The sequence below is a fragment of the Micromys minutus genome (assembly GCF_963924665.1).
Source record: "Micromys minutus genome assembly, chromosome: 10".
Taxonomy (NCBI): domain Eukaryota; kingdom Metazoa; phylum Chordata; class Mammalia; order Rodentia; family Muridae; genus Micromys; species Micromys minutus.
Genome location: NC_137979.1, coordinates 47,559,315 through 47,578,155, shown reverse-complemented (window position 1 = coordinate 47,578,155; position 18,841 = coordinate 47,559,315). Strand labels below are relative to the sequence as shown.

The following is an 18,841-nucleotide window of genomic DNA, read 5'->3' as shown; positions in this document are numbered from 1 at the left end:
TATCACTCATGCTGCACACATAAAACACATATCTTTTAAAAATATACATACATTCCAACTAAACTGACAAAAATCAAGATTATTTTATGTTTTTCTCAGGCTTTGGAAAAACTGGGACTAGATGTAAAATTGACAACAGATTTCTGTTACGTCTTGGAGGCCGCCATGGTGGCACAAGCCCGTGATCCCCAGCGCTCCCGAGGCCGAGCTTGGGGTACAGAGTGAGAAATGGCTTAGACCATTGAAAACAGCACTAGGCAAAGCAAACAGAGTGGATATCTGCAGGCAAATAAATCAAAATAAAAAGCGAGCTTTAACGAATTCTTAGAAAGTACATCATTATGGTGAAAAAATGTAAGCCAGGGAGTGGCACACCCAGGAGGCTGAGGGGGAAGGATCACTTGAATTCAAGAGTTCAAGACCAGAGAAAGCACAACAGGCTCTGCCTGCTCCCCACCCACTCTTCCTTCCTGAAGGCCTGCGGTCCAGCTAAGATGCTCATGAAGAGAATGACCACACACCAGCTCTTCTTCTACCCACCAGTAACACTGCAGAACTCTGGGGGACTCCTCACCAGGATCACCACTGAGGTCTTGGTGCCTCCACGCTTGCTAACACTCTGATCTCTTTAGTTTAGCCCCATTATCTGCTATTGATATTTTCTCACAGATTTCTATTCAGGCCTTGCTGTGACTGCCATTCAACCTGGTACCCTTTCCCACTGAGAAGTTCCTCCTGCTGGGCTCCGACTCCCATGAACTTTAATTACTCAGGACACACAGCTTTGATGCCTAAGAACCATTTTAAAGAGGACATGCACTCAGTTTTCCCTTGAGACTGTCTCACAAATCCATCATGTTTTGTCAGGTCCTGCCTACAGCCCTCATCAATGGCCACCCTGTGTTCACAGTAGCCTCATGACTGGCCACTGACCGTCAGGGATTTCTGGGCTCTTCATAGTCTGCAGATCATGCTTTCAAATTTGCTTTGATCACAGCTACATAACTTATGACCTCTCTAACCAACCAGAGTAAGTTTTAAATCCTGTAACCCTTGAAAAAAATCAGTTATAACTGGGTTTAATCTATTGGATGCACCTTTAGCTGCTACTCTTCCAGCTGAGCCATTCTAAACCTACTCTTACCCAACACTGTGCACCGCTGCACTGTACTTTTGGCTGCTATCTGCAGTGACTTTCTTTTTGCTTTGGGAGGTTTTGTTCGTTAAGACAAGGTCTCATGTAGCCCAGGCTGGTCTCAAACATACTAGATAGCCGAGGATGATGCTGAACTCCTGATCCCCCTGCTGTTATTTCCCAAGTGCTGGAATGACAAGGATAAGGATATGCCACCATACCTGGCTCATCAGCACTGGAGATTAAACTAGGGCTTCATATAGCAAGGACTGGCAGCACTCAGGAGGCAGAGGGGAGGTGGAGCTCTGAGTTCAAGGCCAGCCTGCTCTACAGAGTGAGTGCCAAGACAGCAGGGGCTATACAGGGAAACCCTTTTTCTTTTTTTTTAATTGGATATTCTTTGTATTTACATTTCAGATGGGAAACCCTGTCTTGAAAAGCAAAACAAACAAATGAAAACACCAGAGCTTTGTACATGCAAGACAAGCAATCTCCCAACTCAGCTGCCTCCCCTGCCTTGTCCATCTGGTTTCCCACATATGTAACCACCATTCTGGCTCCTGATCACACGTCCCCCTTTCGTTGTTTGCTTTTTTTTTTGTTTGTTTTCACCTCTGGGGACTGAGCCCAGGGCCTCATATGCCGAGCCAACTCTCTGCTCGAGTGACATCCCTTGTTTCAGCAAACTCCACTTTTTCCACATTTGCTAGAAAAAAGTCCGCCCTCCCTCTACATTAGTGGTTCTCAACCTGTGGGTCAAGACCTCTTTTGGGGTTTGAACCACCCTCCCACAGGGGTCTTACACCAGATATCCTGCACATTAGTGTTTATACTACTACTCAATACTGCAACAACATTAGTTATGAAGTAGTAATGAAAATAGTTTTAAGATTGGGGCTCACCACAACATGAGAAACTGTATTAAAGGGCCACAGCATTAGGAAGGGTGAAAACCACTCCCCCCACACACATATATATGTGCATATATACATACATATGCCTGTACACACCCTCCCTGGCTTACTTCAGTCAGTGTCTTAGAAAGCGACTGCTCTAACTACCAGGTAGGAACAGTCAACAGAGAGAGCAAGCCAGGAAACTAACGCTCCGCACGGTCTGCCCTGAGCAATCACAGCCACGGCCAAACCCCTTCACACTGCTGAGCCGCAGTTTCCGCTCTGTAAAATAAGGCCAGTCCTCCAGACAACAGACAGAGCACACCCTCAGGGTAGAAGGACACACTAAAGAACTCTGCAAGTAAAAATGTGGTAAATAAGAAATTGATTAGCAGGAAGCTCGCCTCCTGCCCACCAGGCTTATTGCTAGCTGGAGACTCACCGTGCCTCTTCGAAGTGCAAACTGGATGGAGTCCAGGTCAGTGACAGGGCACCAGACCTCTGCGATCAGGCACTTCTGGGTCACGTCTATGTTGCAGAGGTTCAGGGTATGGTAGATGGCCTTCATCTTCCGCACCTTGATGAACCAGACCCGGATGTTCTTGGCAGCTGCCTGCAGAACCCTCTGGCGGTGGTCCTCCGTTTGATTCAGAACCTTTTGGGAGAGGAAGGAGTAAGAGAAGGGATCTTTCCAACACAGGTCTTCTTATCATAGGACAGGATGGCAAATTGGCATTGCTTTCTAAAAAGGATTGTCTTATTCTTCTCCTTGCAAGGTGTATTATTGGGTTCTGTGGGTTTAGGGTTGTGGGGGTCAAATGACAAGAAATGTAAGTTCTTCCAGTGCTAGGGATGAAGCTTGGGGCCTTGTATGTGCTATAAAGGCATGCTACCATGGAATTATGTCTCTAGCTCACAAAATTTGAGTTCTGGGTGGAGAACATAACTCGGTAGTAGAGGAAATTTTCCCGCATGCATGAGGCCCTAGGTTCAATTCCTAGCACCACCACAAAAAGAAAAAAAAAAAAGAAAGAAAGAAAGAAAAAAGAAAAGAAAAAAAAAAAAGAAATGAGTTCATAACTATCTTCCTTTAGCTTCAAGCTAATGGCAAACAAAAAAATTTTTTTTTAGTTTTTTTTTTTTTTCTTAATATTCAATCTTAGCACTAATCGAAGGCACAACATAGAAAGGCCCCTGGCTCTGCTTGCATTGTTTAGGGTCAGTAACTCTCTAGGGGCTAGAAAGATGGCTCACAGATTAGAGCTCTTGCTGCTGCTGCTGCTGCTTTTCCAGAGGGCTAGAGTTCAGTTCCCAGCACCCACGCCAGGGGGGCTCCAAATCACCTGTAACTCCAGCCCCAGGGGATCTCATGCAACATCTGATCTCCAAAGGCACATGCATTCACACGCACATTACCACATAAGCACACATACATACATACATAATTCATATAATTAATAAAAATAAATCTTTTTTAAAAAGGACCAGTGGATAGTGATCAACAACCGGTCCAGGTGCTACCTGATGAAGGGGAAACAGCTTGTGTGTTGGTCCTTTACGAACTTGAACAGATGCCCTTAGAGGAAGAGACAGGGGCAGCCTACGTTCCTGTATCTTGTTTATCGTCAGCTATGTAAGGCATTGGTAGTTATAGGAAACAGAAGCTGGAGAGATGGGCAGCTGAGCAGGTAAAGGGGCTCGCCTCTAAGTCTGATGAGCTGAGTACCACCCCAGGTAGAAAGAGATAACGGATTTCACAAGTTGTCCTCTGACCTCCACATGTGTGCCATGATGCACAAGCTCATATGTATACAGTAAATACGATGAAATTAAAATGGAATTTAAAAAAATGAAGCTAACCCCACTGCTCCCAATTGGAAGGAGCTGTGCCAGCCACCCATGCTCACACTTCTGAGTGAGAATCTCTTAAAGCTTTGAAAGGTTTTTAGAAATTCTTTCTAAAGAGTTTCATATTAACTATGTAATGGAAAAGCCACTCACGGGGCAGCAGCTCATCCCTGACAAACTGTCTTCTACAAAGGACGTGACTTCTATAGGTTTTAAAAAAAAAAAAAAAATCCACCATGCTTGGGAAAGCCATGTCACTTTAGGAGTGTGTGACACTCGTTTCTTTCCTGCTCATTGTGACTGTTTCGCAATTCTTCCCACCTTCTTCTGGAAGCCATGGTAGAGTAAGGCTCCGAACCTGGAGTTGCCAGGCGCTGTGGGGCACACCTCTCATCCGGCACTCAGGAGGCAGAGACAGACGGATCTCAGTCTGAGGCCAGCCTAGTGCACAGAGGCAGTTCCAGGATAACCAGGACTACACAGAAAAATCGTCTCAAAAAACAAAAGCAAACAAAAATAACACTGAAATTTCTTAATATCTGATCTAAATGATGTCTGAATTTATAAGCTCTACTGAGCTATCTCTACAGCCCCTGGCCATTTTTTTTTTTTTTTAATTTTTCAAAAACTGTGTGTGGACAAACATGCTGTGTCACGCTGTGTGGTGTGGAGAGCTTCGTGTCAAATACCTTTGTCTGTCATTGTGTTGGTCCCTAGCTGGACTTTTTAAAAAAATCAAATTCTAGTCATTCATAATGGCTACTATACATGCTCTTTAAACCCACCCATGAGCCTAGAAGGGAGTGTGATGGCTCAGATGCGTTCTTTATAAACATCAACTTTCTGTCTTTCCCATGGTTAAATGGGGAAGTGTATCTCAAAGAAGCCAGCAGCAGGTCAAACTTGTCCTAAAGTGACAAGCCCCCTGGTGACCTTTTCCTTCCAAATAAGCACAAACTACGGCTCTTCCCTTAGAACCCTCTTTGGACTATGATGAGCATGACTTTCACGTTGTAAATTGATAAAAATCTAACAGTCCTCTTATTGGGTTCAAGAGTCAGCTCTGGGCTCTCTGACTGGCCCATGTGGCTAAGATCAAAGGTAACTAGAAGATATATCAGGCTGTAAGAGGCTGCTAAAGAGTGTGGGAGGATAGAAAAGACTACAAGAACTTCTGGGTTGTTTGGCTTTTCTTTTTCTTAATGCAGCACCCTTTAAGAAAAATGTATTATTGTAAAAACCATCTCAGATTTAGGAAATGGAGGGGAGCAGGCTGCTCTTAAGCAGTGAGGCTTCCAGAGGCATAGCATTCCTTTCTTGCTGGAGGATGACTAATGCTATTTTTAACAGTCCAATCCTGAGACTTTTGCCAGTTCCCAGGGGGACTTCCTACCCACACACATTTCTTTTTTTGGTATCCAACTGCTGCAGGTGCCTTAGCAAACTGTCAAGGGCTTAAGGGAGGACACTGGCTCACTACTGTAGTTCACAAAGTCTGATTCCCATGGTCCCCCGTACCATTTGGAGATCGTCGATCCTGGTATTGACTCCAGAAGCCATTTCTTTCCTCTCCTGTGGAGTCTCAGGACAGGGATAGAGGGAAGCTCTGAACCTGGAGGATACAGGAACAGCTTTAGGAACACTGAAGTCTCTTAGTGCATCCAATGTAAATCCCCTCGGAAAATAACCCTAGCTTACAATAGGAGTACAACCAGATTAGCCTGCTGTGGTCATCAACACGAATCACTTATGTGACGTGACCTGCAGACAGCAATAATGCTAGACAGTCTGGACATTCTAACTAGGAAATAATTTTGAGACTGAAAAAATAGTAAGGGGCTGGAAAGATTGCTCAGCAGTTATGAGCACTTGCTTCTCTTTCAGAGGACCCAGGTTCAGTTCACAACACCTGTGTGGTGGGTCATACCCGCCTGTAATTCCAGTTCTAGGGGATCTGACACTCTTCTTCTGGCCTTGAAAAGCACCAGGCATGCATGTGGTGCACATAACATATTCAGGTAAAACACTTATAAACATAAATAAATCTTTGCAAAAGAATGTTGAAAAAAATAACTTTAAAAAAAAGCAATTTATATTCTAAGATACTAGAGAAAAACGGCATGGTAAAAATTCTGTCCTTAACTAGAGTACCAGAAAGTTTATACAATGCCTATGACACTATGCTGGCATGTAAACCCACTGTCCCTGAATAAAGGAACTATGACTTTGCTGGGTTTTTTGGGTAGGGACATGGGTATGTGTGTGTAGCGTACATGACTCCAGAGTTCGCCCATGCAGAGAACCTAATCAGCCAGCGTGCTCCTGAGACCCCATCGGCAGCTTCCCGAATACAGGATGATAGCTGTCATGCCCACCTGGCACTTATGTGGGTTTTGCAGGAAGCACCTCATCCACGGAGCCACCTCCACAGCCCCTGACACTTGAAAAGTACATAAACTAAAACCTGAGCTACTTCTGATGGTTTACAATATTCCGAACGTTATCCAGTGTAAAACTGAACTAATGCGGATCTTGGCTTCACTTTGCTAAGCCTTTAGCAGACAGCATAGCTGTGCCTCTTGTTTGCAGGCAACATCTCTTACCCTTCACAGATTTTCTTGACCCTGTTTTTCAGCTGATCACCTTGGAAAAAAATGATGAACACGGACTTGTGCACGTAGTCACCCTGGGCCCCAGAAGGAAAACCAAAAAGTCAGAATTTTCAATCCGGGTGAAAACTTCCTTTGACACAGTCAACACTGTAGCTCAGGCTGGCCCGGCATTCACTGTGTAGCTTAGACTGGCCTTGAACTCACAGCAGTCCTAGCTCCAGGCTCCTAAGTGCTGAAGTTCTAGAACAATTAAACCTGGGTGGCATCAGAACAAATCAATCCTTTAAGGACACAGCCTTCTGTGCTTTACCCTTACTCCATTGCTTAAGCTTCGCTTGGAGAATATCTGCCCTGTAGCCTCCTGTTTTCAGATATAAGCAGAAGGTGGAGAGAGAAACTAAGAGATGCTCAGCACAGGGGAGCCCGTCTCCCCAGTTCTACTTGAACTCTTGTGTTTCTCGGATGACAAAGGCACAGAGGAAACAGAAGGAAGCCTGGCTGTTCCTGGGCTTAGAAGGACCCAAATAAAAGAGCTGACTGAACGAACACAAGGCACTAAGTCACTGGCAAAAACAGGAGTGTAGAATCTCAGGAGCTGTACTAACTTAGACTATGCCGGCCAAGAAGGCAGACAACCCTGGATGCCAAGCTCACTCTGTGAGGAAAAAATAAGTGTGTGAGCTATTTACCAAGATTCTCTTCCTCAGGTTGTCTATGACACCTCACGCACAGAGTGTATACTGCTTTTATAAAAGAAAACAAGTTCAGATGGCGTCCACAAGATAAAGTGGGAAGAAAATTAGATTCCAGACAATCAGTCCCTAACTCTCCTGGCTTTGTGATAAAATAATCTTTCTCCTGTGAAGAGGAAACTTGACCAAACGGCCCTGAGAAGGGCTTCATATTAGACATGGCTACAGATTACAATGTTTCCACAACCCAAGGCAGCCTGAAAAAGTGCACCCCTTGTCTGAAGCACTTACCCTGTCACCATGCTTCTACTCAGTGAGGGGGGCTGGGACAAAAGCCACAGAGTACTCCCACCAAAGCTGAGAAATTTCCAAGTTAAATTTCTCTTAGGACAAAGAACCTTAAGACACCCCTAAGGTAAGCTAGCTATAGGCTCCTAACTGATACTCGGCAAGAACAACATCCCCATGGCACATCTGAACCCACGTCATGTAGATGCCGCTGTACACTGTCCTGCCTGTGTGCAAAGCGAAGACATAGACGATTCCTCCTTTCCGAAGAGCTGGGTGGGCAAGAGCGCTCTCACCACGCATGTATCTATGCTTAAATTAAGATTCTGATTCTCCCAACAATCGGATAATAAGATCTTGAGAGTGACGTTTCCATCAGCTTATAAGGATTAGAGTTTAGAAAAATCTATCTTTTAATACACAATATTACCAAATTTGGAATCTTGATTTTATGTTAATTTTCATAAAAGGCCATTTTTCTTTCAGCTCAGAGTAGTAACAATTATTATAGAAAAACTAAGGTTTAGAATAATTGAGAAAAATATGCAAAAAAAGCCCCTACACTGGTAAAGTTTGAAAATCTGAGTATGTCATGTCTACATATGTGTAGACATGGAAGGAGCTAAGTTAGAGAGGGGAGTGAGCCTTTAAGCGTTGGTCAAGCGAGGGCTCATGTAATGAATGGCAGATCTAGGGAACACCATGCCGTGCTACTGCTCTGGGCTAGACCTACTCCACAAGACACAATTTCCTTGTCTTACAGTCACAGGATCCTCCAGTGGGTTTTCGATTTCGGCCTGTCTCAGGAACACATTCCCTCGGCACACTCGCCAAAGCATGCGCTCAAAGGTCGGGATCCGTTCCCGGTTAATCACACCAGCCACGAAGCTGTGGGGAGAAGAGTCAGGTTGGGAACTCCAGGCTGGGAGACTTAAGACAAAGCAGGAGAGTGAGAGGGAAAGTGGAAAGATTATACACCACACAGGACACTACGGACTGTGGTGTCCAAAGGCCTGTCTGCTACTCTCTTCTTCCTGACATCTCTGGACACATCAGAGGGTTGCCAGAAAATCCAGACAATTCTAGGGAAACCTCTCAGTGTCTCAGAACAAAGTGGCTCCTGACAGCAAATCAATCCCTAGACTCATGATTCTACACACACATACACACACACACACACACACACACACACACACACAACCGCCTCAGATTAAACCCAGGGTCAGGTCTACCACTGATCTATGTCTCTAGGCCATGCTTCAAATAGAACCTCACTGTAGCCCAGGCTGGCCTCAAATGTATGGTCTTCCTGCTTCTGTCTGCTGAGGGGATTCCATGCATACAGCACTCACTGCTCTTTTGAACAGCAGAGAAGAACACGAACCCATGGAGACTTGCTGCTTACCCAAGACGTAAAGGCGCACCTCTTCCCATCTCGTTTGGCTCCAACAGTGATGAGGACTCTTCCAACAGGTCTGGATCCGCCATCTGCTGATGATGCAATTCAGCCTGAATTCACAAATCAATTAATATCTAATGAAAATAGTTAGTGGCATGCAGGGAACGAGGAACCAGGAGATGGGTTCAGAAAATAAAAATAAAAAGAGAAAAAAGGAAAAAAAAAAAAAAAACCAACGAAACAGAACAAAACAAAAACCCAAAACATCAAAAGATAGAACAAACCCACAAAAAGAAGAGTAGTAAGAAAGGACAAAGGTTACACACAGCTAAAGAAAGCAAAACTTCCCCAGAAAAGCATCTGGGGAAACAGAACAAAAGAAAAACGTGACGTGATGGTGACATGTATAAATCTGTTACTAGGTGGAAGTCATTTATTTGTTTTTTAATGCTTTCCTGAACAAACTTGGGTGGCCAGCCAAAAAGTTCTCCTTTTTGAGAGAAAAACAGACAGACAAACAAACAACCTCCCAAACAGCTCTGCAGATATTATGAATACTTCATTTCTAGACAGCCACCAAGTAGAAACTGTCTGAGCAAACATGCAGTGGGACACTCTTTCAAGTAAGCAGTGAACTGGAATTAGAAAGGGCACAGCTAGCCTTTGGTAAATGAACATGAAGACTGTCAATATGGCCATACACAAATGCCCCAAAGCACAGGATTTAAAGAGAGTTTTTTTCACGAGGATAAGAAATGCAGCAGCTGGACAGGGCTGAGCCTCTGTTGTACTCATAAAAACAAGATTAAGGTAAAATATCCAATGGTTATATTTTCTGACTATAAATCTAGGGATACTGAAAAGTCTGTACAGACTTTACAACAGAGAACAACATCCAAGTAGTAGAAATAAAGGGCCACAGATAAACAGTCTAGAGTTTAGCCTTGCTTAGTTGGTGAGACTTAAAATGACTTCCACTAGGACAGTTTATACAATGAAATGAAGGCAAAGGGTTTCCCACAGAAGTCTGTTGTTTCTCACCTCTCTCCCTTTAACACCTCTAGTCTTATCGGAATGGAGAAGCTGCCCTAGAACATGAACTCCAAGAAGCTTCTCCACTGCCTGATCTACCCAGCTGTAATATCTATCTCCACTGCCTAATCTACCCAGCTGTAATATCTATCTCCATTGCCTAATCTACCCAGCTGTAATAGCCATGTACTAAGTGTATGACCAAAGATTAGAAGAGACCAGAATAATCTTCCCATTCAAAAGCAAACAAAACACCAGGGGAAATTCCCTTTCATTTTCACTCCAAATTTCAATTTCACCTTAATCCTATCAATTAAACTATGAGGAGGAACAAAGGCACATGCTTGCCTTATATGGTAAAGTCATGGACCAAACATATAATAAACAACAGTGTAAACCAGATAATTCTGAAGGGCGGAAAAAGTAAAAGTAATTGTTTTGGGAAGTTAGGATCAGAGCTGATTTTTTTTTTTTTTTTTTTAAGCGCATGGAGAAGAGGAATATTGCCTTGTGATTAGAATTAAGGCCAGATAATGGGAACACTAATTACTACTTTCTGTCACATGGGTAGATAAGGGTTTCTTTTTTTCAACCAGGAAACAATCTGAATAGTCAAATTACTATATCCCCAGGGTTATTGGGGTGTCCATTAGTAAAGTGAAAAGCACCAATTGTTCCTCACAAGACTTTCCTACTGGCTTATGTGGTTCTCAGAACCTGGCTCTTACTAGAGTCAGTGTGGCATGTGTGCTTTTGCAGGGGACAGCGGACAAGAACAGACTGTACTTAGACTTAACTGCTCCAAAGATGATATCTGGAGCTGAGACTTAAAAAAAAAAAAAACAAAAAACCCAGCAGAATTAAATTAAAGAGAAAGATCAAATTCTAAATACTAATTTCACCACTTCATATTTAAGAACACCAAGTCTCAGATAGAAAACTCAAAAAAAAAAAAAAAAAAATAGCAATCAAAATTGTGCTTGTTGGAAGACTTCAGTGACCAGAACTAAGAGCCTGTATAAAATGAACTAAAAGCAAAACATGATCACAGAGACCATGGTGTACTCCCCCCAAGTTTATTTATTTTATATGCATTGGTATTTTGTCTGCATAAATGTATTTGTGTGAAGGTGCCACATCCCCTGGACCTGGAGTCCCACACAGTTGAGAGCTGAACTGAACCCAGGACCTCTAGAAGAGCATCCAGTGCTAGTGTTCTCAGCCACTGAGCCATCTCTCCAACCCAAGACAAGGGTTCTCTAGTAACGACAATACTGCCAAGTTCTCTAAGTCACCTGTAATTTCCTCCGAGTTGCCCCTCCTCTGCTGAAGACACTGAAAACCACACCTTACAGAAGAGGTTGCTGGACGGAACTTCCGCTCTGTCTGTAGCAGCTCAGTATAAACAGCACGTCCAGTCAAGCTACACTGGTTACTACCAACACTTCAACTGTCTAGCTCCAGTGAGAAAGAAATGAAATGCTGCTACTTGAAGTGTTCACCCAGAGGAGATGGCAGATGGAAAAGAAAATTAAAGAAAGCAGATGGGTGGAAAACAGGGAAGGAAAGGGAGGCGGGGGTCTGCATGCCATTAACCATTACTTTCCCAGTCTTCTTTACGCTCGCATATGTTATGGTGCTTATGGTAAAAGATGTAGAGAAACCTCTCCAGCTCTTACAGTTCTTCATAAGCAAGAAGACTAGAAAAGGATAATCATTAATAAATCATCTTAAATGCTCTGGGTAAGAAATGGCTACGTTGGATTAACAATCATCTTAAATCATAAGAATATTCAACATATGTTTACTTCTCCCTTTCTACACACCCTGCCGATTGTTATCACCAATAGAAAAGCATCATTTTTCCGATTTAGCCACTTTTGACTGGTTACTCTGAGTTATTGATTGAATTCACCCAATTATAAGAAAAGAGGAGAGGTTTGTGGTTGGCAGCATTTGGTAGCCATTTGCAAACATGAAGCAAAATCTCATTACACACTCAATTTCCGACATCTGAGGTCCCAGGTTTGCTCACCTTTCTGTGTTGCTTAAGTGTGCACATACAGTGTGATCACTCAGTGAGACTTTGCCTCTGGTAAGGGCAACAGCGTCTGCAACTGCTATTTGGCAGCAGGGCCAGGTCTATGGAAAGGGACCTGGCTGAGACTGTGGAACAGTGGCAAGAATGAGCCAGGTGCTGGCTGCGAGTGGTGAGGGAAAGCACAGTGACTGTGGCCAGAAGACTGTGCACTGCTGGGTTGTGCTTGAAATGAAGGGAGATGGATGGAAAAAGCGGTGGAGAAGCTCTCACAGCCAAGGCCTTGTGCTCAAAGCGCCTGGGAGAGCGGGGCTGGGGTGGCTTAGCACAAGAAAGAGAATAACCCACCCTGGATGGAACATGAAGGCCATAAGGACTTGGAGTCTCTTTTTAACAATGTTTAGACTTAATAATCTTAAAAAAATAAAATCCCATTTATGTTCTTTTCTTTCTGGCTTATCTTTGTGACTATCTTTCTTTCTGGTGTTTTGTTGTTGTTGTTGTGTTTTGTTTTGTTTTTTGAGAGGGTCTTATGTAGCACAGTATGGACTCAAAACCACCATGAACCTGAGGCTTGTTTTGAATTCCTGGTCCTCCTGTCTCCACCTCTCAAATGCTGGGATTACAGGCATGCACCACCACACTTGGGTCCTAACTATGCTTTTGAAGTAGCAACTTGTTTTTCTAAATGATTCATCTTATTTTTAGTGATTTCTTTTGGGGGAGTTGGGAGTGGGAGAAAGTTTTACTGTATAGCTTAGGCTGGCCTTGAGTTGGCAGTGGGGGTTGGGGGTGTCTCAAATTCACGACGTGCCTGAGCAACATGAGATCCTTTCTCTCATGGCTACATGACTAGTAAAAGAAGTCACAAGTAAATGTGAAAGTAGCTAAGCTTTGACTATGAGGCCACGTAGGATGTACCAGCTTGAGCACATCTAGAAAGGTACAACTGTGACCATAGGCAGCGCTAAGCTCAGGATCCCCTGATATAACCAAAGGACATATCCTTTGACTGAAGGGATTGGGTCTTTCTCAACCTGAACTCATAAGGAGTAAGTGCTCGTTGTATAGTCGAGGAGTTAACGGATAAGAATACATGGATGTGAGGCAGCGAGCATCCAGGAGTCCCCATTCAGTGAGGGCGATGGCAAAAGTGACTTTGCCTTGGCAAAGATGTGAGCGCTTACAGAGTCGATCTCATTGCCTCGTGCCTCCTAACGTGACCAGGCTCAAAACCCTCAGCTTGGGTGGCAAACAAATATTCATAGGACATTTCTATTACTTTATAACCAGATTCCAGTTCCGGGAAGATTAGGTGGTTACATTCATATGAACTTCCATCATCTCCTTGTCTCCCACCATAGATTCCTTGGATTAGCATGACTTGTCTAAATCAAAATCCGTGGTTATTAAAGAATGCATCACAGACTTTTCTCCACATAATGGTTTTCAAAGTAGCATGCCTGAGTTAAAACATGTTAAAACGGCTAGCTGGGCCGTCCCCGCCCAGCCCCAGTTTCTGACTCAGCAGGTCTGCGGTGGGGACTGATTTACACTTCTCCCAAGGTTCCAGGTGAGGCTGTTGTTGCTGGCTGGAAACCCTGACAACCACGGAGCACTGGTCTCTCCTCCATTAAGGCAGATTAAAAGTGAAGCTGAGAACCTATCAGATACCAACTGAAACCAGTTCTTCATATCTAAAAATCTTTGTCAAGGTTTTTTTGTCGAGTAAAGGAAATCAGTGTACTGGGTGGAACACAGTAAGAGTAACTAGGGTGATTTCTAAAGTGTCTAAAGTTTGGCAAAGACACTTGTTAGAATATCAGAAGAGCCACGTCCGGGTCGGAAGGGAATGCTCCTTCCCAAGATTAATTAGGAGGAGGAAGCCATCTACAAACCTGAGCTAACTCCTTTGGGGGGGGAGTCTCTTTAGCAAGCTGTCATTTGGCAACTCAGTACCTTTAGATTTAACCAGGGAACTTAGTAACATTTTTCCTTATAAATAATAAACTGTAACTGCGGGAAAATCCAAACCAGCATCATGTCGATATTTTCGACACAACGAAAACTTCGGAAAAATCAGCGACATGGGAGCCGCAGTACCGAACAACTCCCAAGTGTGGGAAACAAGACAATTTCATAATTAAAGATCTGGAGATGGACATTTCATGGGAATTCTGTGCATAACCAGACTTGTCTCTCCAGCTTCAAATAAATTATACTTACCTTATAAGACATAGCTAGAAATATCACACAAACATGTCAACTAACTATACTTGCACATCAATTTGAGGTTCTTTCCCGCCCACCCTCACCCCACCCCTGTCTTGAGATGAAAGCTTGCAGAAAATGTAAAAAATATATGAAGCCGTGGCTGGCTATGTACTACATGGAAAATGGAACACGTTCTGACAGTCTTTAACTAAAACAGGGTGCAAAATGGCGCTGCTTCCAAACTAACAAGTCAAAATAAGCATTGGAATAAAGACATGGCCCACTTGTGCCAGTGTACCAGCTGCTCTAGTACTAGAAGAAACAATAGTCTGACCTCATCGAAAAACTGCTGAGTTTTGCGCAGTATAAATTTTAATTCGGTCAATTCCAGGAAGTTCCTCTTCAGAGCTTCCTGGTTAGTGTTGATTTCTTTCAGTTCATTTTCAATCTTCTCAAAATTGGCCTGGGTTTAAAAAAAAAAAAAAAGAAAGAAAGAAAAAAAGAAAGAAAGAAGGGGGAAAAATTGAGAGGTTAATTCAAATTCAGCTTGCTGTGCTCACCCTAAAAAGACATTAACTGAATTTGCACCTCCTGAACTGTTGCCATGGTAACGAATTATCTACAGCTCCAAACAAATGCTGTGATTCCCCACCCCACCCCCAACAACTTTAAGCAAAACATTTCACTTAAATGAGACTTTGCCTATAGATTCCACTATACACTCAGTGATAATTGAGACACTCAAAAATATCAAAAACCCTTATAGTATGTGAGGTACCATCCAACAAGTGCCCAGTAAACCAACAGGCATGAATTTGATGGTATATTATGCTATCTCTGTGTGAGATGCTGTTTGACATTATAAAAGAGGGGTTAAGTCCCACCTAGAAAAATCTTACATTAAAAGACAGCGCTCACAAGGTTGGCAAGAACTCTTCTGTGCCAACCAGTCAGGAAAGCGATTCCTGCATTCATGTGGAGAGTTATCTGAGAACTGTTTACCTCCAAGTCGATCATGTCCCGGGGGAAGGGCACCTCGGGGTTTTCACCAGTGTCCATAATTGGGATGTTAGCTTTCCTTATCTCTTTCTCAACAAACCCTAAAACGACAGAGGCAGAGCATTCACATGTACGTAGTGGGCATGCCTGGAATTTTCACAGTGCAAACACCTCTGAAGATCCTGGCTAGAAGCTGCCTGGCTAGAACAGGCTTCTTTCTCAGAGCTGGCAAACAAAAGAAGCAGCTTCTCCCCAAAAACACCGCCAGGGCTGACTTTACCTCAGTTTAAGACTGGCTTGCTTTGCCTCTCTACCCTATGTGTGGCACTTCCTTCAGGTATGATAGCTCTTTGCACGAATCAAATCGACAATCAAAATGCCAAATCAAGTAAGTACCAGTCAATCAAAGCACCAGAACACAGCCTTAACAGAGAGAGCATTTGACAGTTCTAGGTCAAAAAGATTCATTTGGTTTAGAAACAATTGGGTTATTTTTTAAGCATCAAAAGCCAAAAATTAAGCATAAAAGGACCCAAAACACTGAAAGAGAAAAGGGTTTCCATGACAACTACTGACTCCCCCCCCCCCCCCAGATTAGGGACCAATTTACCATCAGTTTGGCAGATATTGAGATTACAGGTTTGGAGCCAGACAGAATGACCTACTTTCAAATGCTGACTTATGCCCTTGAGTATGTTAAGTATGTTAAGTATATTACAGGCTCCTTAGTATTTCATGAGGGTAATGCCTGTCTTTTTTTTTTTTTTTCTTCCCTCCAGACAGTGTCTATGAAGATCAAACTGGTCAGTGCAGGAATTAAAGGTTATGCCACCACATCTTAACGGCGTATTGTGGGGAATGAATGAAGTTTTCAGTCACTCATCAGTACCCTAACCTGTAAAGCCTTAGAGAATGTTACACTTTTCATAAACGGCTTGGATGACGTCTAAATTTGATAGTATTGTGAGTCCTATCTTTTAGAATTCTGTAACATAGTTCTGCTGTTAAAATCCCATGAGAATCTGGCTGAGGTGATGCATGCTTTGAATTCCAGTGCTTGGGAGGCAGAGACAAGTGAATCTCTAAGCTTGAGGCCAGCCTGGTCTACAGAGCAAGTTCCAGGATGGCCAGGACTACACAGAGAAACCCTGTCTTGAAAAAAACAAAAACAAATAAAACAAAACAAAATCCCCTGGGAATCTAAGAATAGTGGCATATACAGGCAACCAAAGTACTTCAGAGAAGCCAAGGCAAGAGAATCATTGGCTGGGCTAGCTAGCTACACAGAATTCCAGTATAGCCTGAGCTACACAGTGTCAAAGAGAAGAAAAAAAACCAATTCAACAACAGCAAAAACCAACCACAATGTTTTCAGCCTGTTGTTTGGACAAGGTTTCCCTTAAGCACCACCTAGCTCAAAGTCCATGAAATCTATTTATATATAATAAGTTCACCTTAGGGGATAGGGAGATGGCTCAGTGGTTAAGAGCACTGACTGCTCTTCCAGAGGTCCTGAGTTCAAGTCCCAGCAACCACATGGTGACTCACAACCATCTCTAATGAGATCTGATGCCCTCTTCTGGTGTGTCTGAAGACGGCTACAATGTACTCATATATAAAAATAAATAAATAAAAATATTTTTTAAAAAAAGTTCATCCTAATGTTGTGGTTGCAGGTTTTTTCCTCTCCTTTTAAAAATCTTTTAACCAATTTATTTATATTGTGTATGTGTGCATGCGTGTGTACACGCGTGTGTGAGTGTGGGTGCTCGTGTGGTAGTCAGAGGCCAACTTTGGGAAATTGGTTCCTGACTTCTACACTGCTTCTTGTTTCTGTTGCAGTGAACTCCGAGTTAGCTGGCCCACAAGTCTCCCCTCCCACCTCACTGCAGAAATGCTGAGGCTGCGGATGTGTACCAGCACATCTGGTTCTTATTTATTTGTTGTTGCTTACTGAGCACACTGCACAGGCCCAGCAGGCTGGATGGTAACTAGGACCCTGCTGGCAGCCACATTTGGCTTTCTTTCACTCAGGCCCACACTCCTGTTTCTACTGTAGAGTTTTTATTCCTTTTCTGAGGAGACTAATGACTCTAACGTGAGACAAATGGGAAATCAGCATAGGGATGTCATACAAGACCACACTGCACGTACGGAGTTTTCGATCCATTTCTTCACATCTTCTAACTTCATTCACAAATTTCCTCTGGAAAACATTCACATCTGGATTTAACTGAAAGAACAAGAACATAACAGCAAGACTTCAGACACCGAGTCTGCATCCTGTGTTACAAGCAACACATGCCATAATGGAAGAGTTATTTTGAGCCAGTGTATAATGCAACTCTAATCAAGATTGTCTACTGATCAATATAAAGGGCTTTATGTCTGTCATACAAGCAAAGCTAAAAGCCTCCTGTGCTACTGCAGCACAAGACAAATTAGCCAAAGTGGTGAGTGCCCTTCCTTCTGCTTGGAGCTTGGGCGGCCACATCATAGGCTCTCTGCTGGGCTTTCCTCTCTTTCTTCCTAAACAAAGTAGACAGAAGGCAAATACCTGTTCTTCTGCCCCAGGTTGTTACCTTCTGGAGGCAGTCTGACTTCACTCATGTGCTAAAGCCATAAGGAGTATCACCTCACACCTGTTAGAATGTTAGAAGATAGAGCCAGGCTTGGGGGTACACGCTGTGACCCCAGCTCTGTAGAAGCAGGGTGATTGGGAGTTCAAAGCCAGCCTGGGCTACAGAGGAAGACCTGTCCAAAAAGTGCTATGAATTGATGAGGATGAGTATTGTTGATAGGAGTATAAACTAGGATGGGCAGAGCTACCATATAATCCAGCAGTTCCACTTCTGGGTACACACAGAACCAATATCAATATGCAGAGCTATTCCTAGTAACTAATATATAGAATCAATCAAGAGATGTATGGACGAAGAAAACATGGGGCATTATACTGAATGAAACACACCAGGCACTTTGCATCTACACGTACAATTTTATGTTGCTATTTAGGTTTTTTTCTTTTTAAAGATTTTTATGTGCATAGGTGGCAGGTCTACAAGAACGTTTGGGAACCAGGTGCATACAAAGTGCCCTCAGAGGCCAGAAGAGGGTATCGGATCCTCTGAAACTGGAATTAGAGATGGTGCTGAGAGCCAAACCTGACCCACTAGAAGAGCAGCCACTGCTCTTAACCTCAGAGCCATCTTCAGCCCCCTACATGTACACTTTAGAGGCTTGAACTCACAGAAGTGTTGCTGAGAGAATGGTGGCTACAAAATGGCTACTGGAGAGACAAAGAGGTGTCGTGAGCAGGGGAAGGTGTAGGTCAAAGTTCACAGCCACTAGGGATACATCTTTTAAACATTTATTTATATACTTTGTGTGTGTGTGTGTGTGTGTGTGTGTGTGTGTGTGTGTGTGGTCTAGGAACCCATGGAGAAGAGAACATCTGATTCCACATAACTGGAGTGATGTAAAACTGTGAACCAAACTTGGCTCCTCTCTAACAGCAGCTAGTGCTTTAACCACTGAGCCATCTCTGCAGCCCAAGAATAAAATGTTCAACCACTGCAAGGTAGACAAGATAGCTCAGTGTATAAAGTATGCCTGGAGACAAGGCAAGCTTGATGATCTGAGCTCAGCCTTTAGAGCCTCCAGAAGGCTAGAGGGATAGCATCAATTC

General features: G+C 43.3%; 1 protein-coding gene across 4 annotated transcripts in view; it reads right to left on the bottom strand.

The window, feature by feature from the left end:
* Positions 1–18,841, bottom strand: part of ATP6V0A1 (ATPase H+ transporting V0 subunit a1) — a 50,493-nt gene that overhangs the window by 24,763 nt on the left and 6,889 nt on the right. For 3 of the 4 annotated variants that reach the window (XM_080923604.1, XM_080923606.1, XM_080923605.1), the window contains exons 3-10: positions 17,308–17,386; positions 15,157–15,254; positions 14,489–14,617; positions 8,877–8,980; positions 8,233–8,359; positions 6,483–6,565; positions 5,398–5,491; positions 2,474–2,686 (exon numbers count right to left, since the gene is read on the bottom strand). In XM_080923604.1, the coding sequence (XP_080779730.1) occupies positions 2,474–2,686; positions 5,398–5,491; positions 6,483–6,565; positions 8,233–8,359; positions 8,877–8,980; positions 14,489–14,617; positions 15,157–15,254; positions 17,308–17,386 (927 nt within the window). The remainder of the gene's footprint in view (positions 1–2,473; positions 2,687–5,397; positions 5,492–6,482; positions 6,566–8,232; positions 8,360–8,876; positions 8,981–14,488; positions 14,618–15,156; positions 15,255–17,307; positions 17,387–18,841) is intronic. The other variant, XM_080923607.1, reaches the window with a different exon arrangement.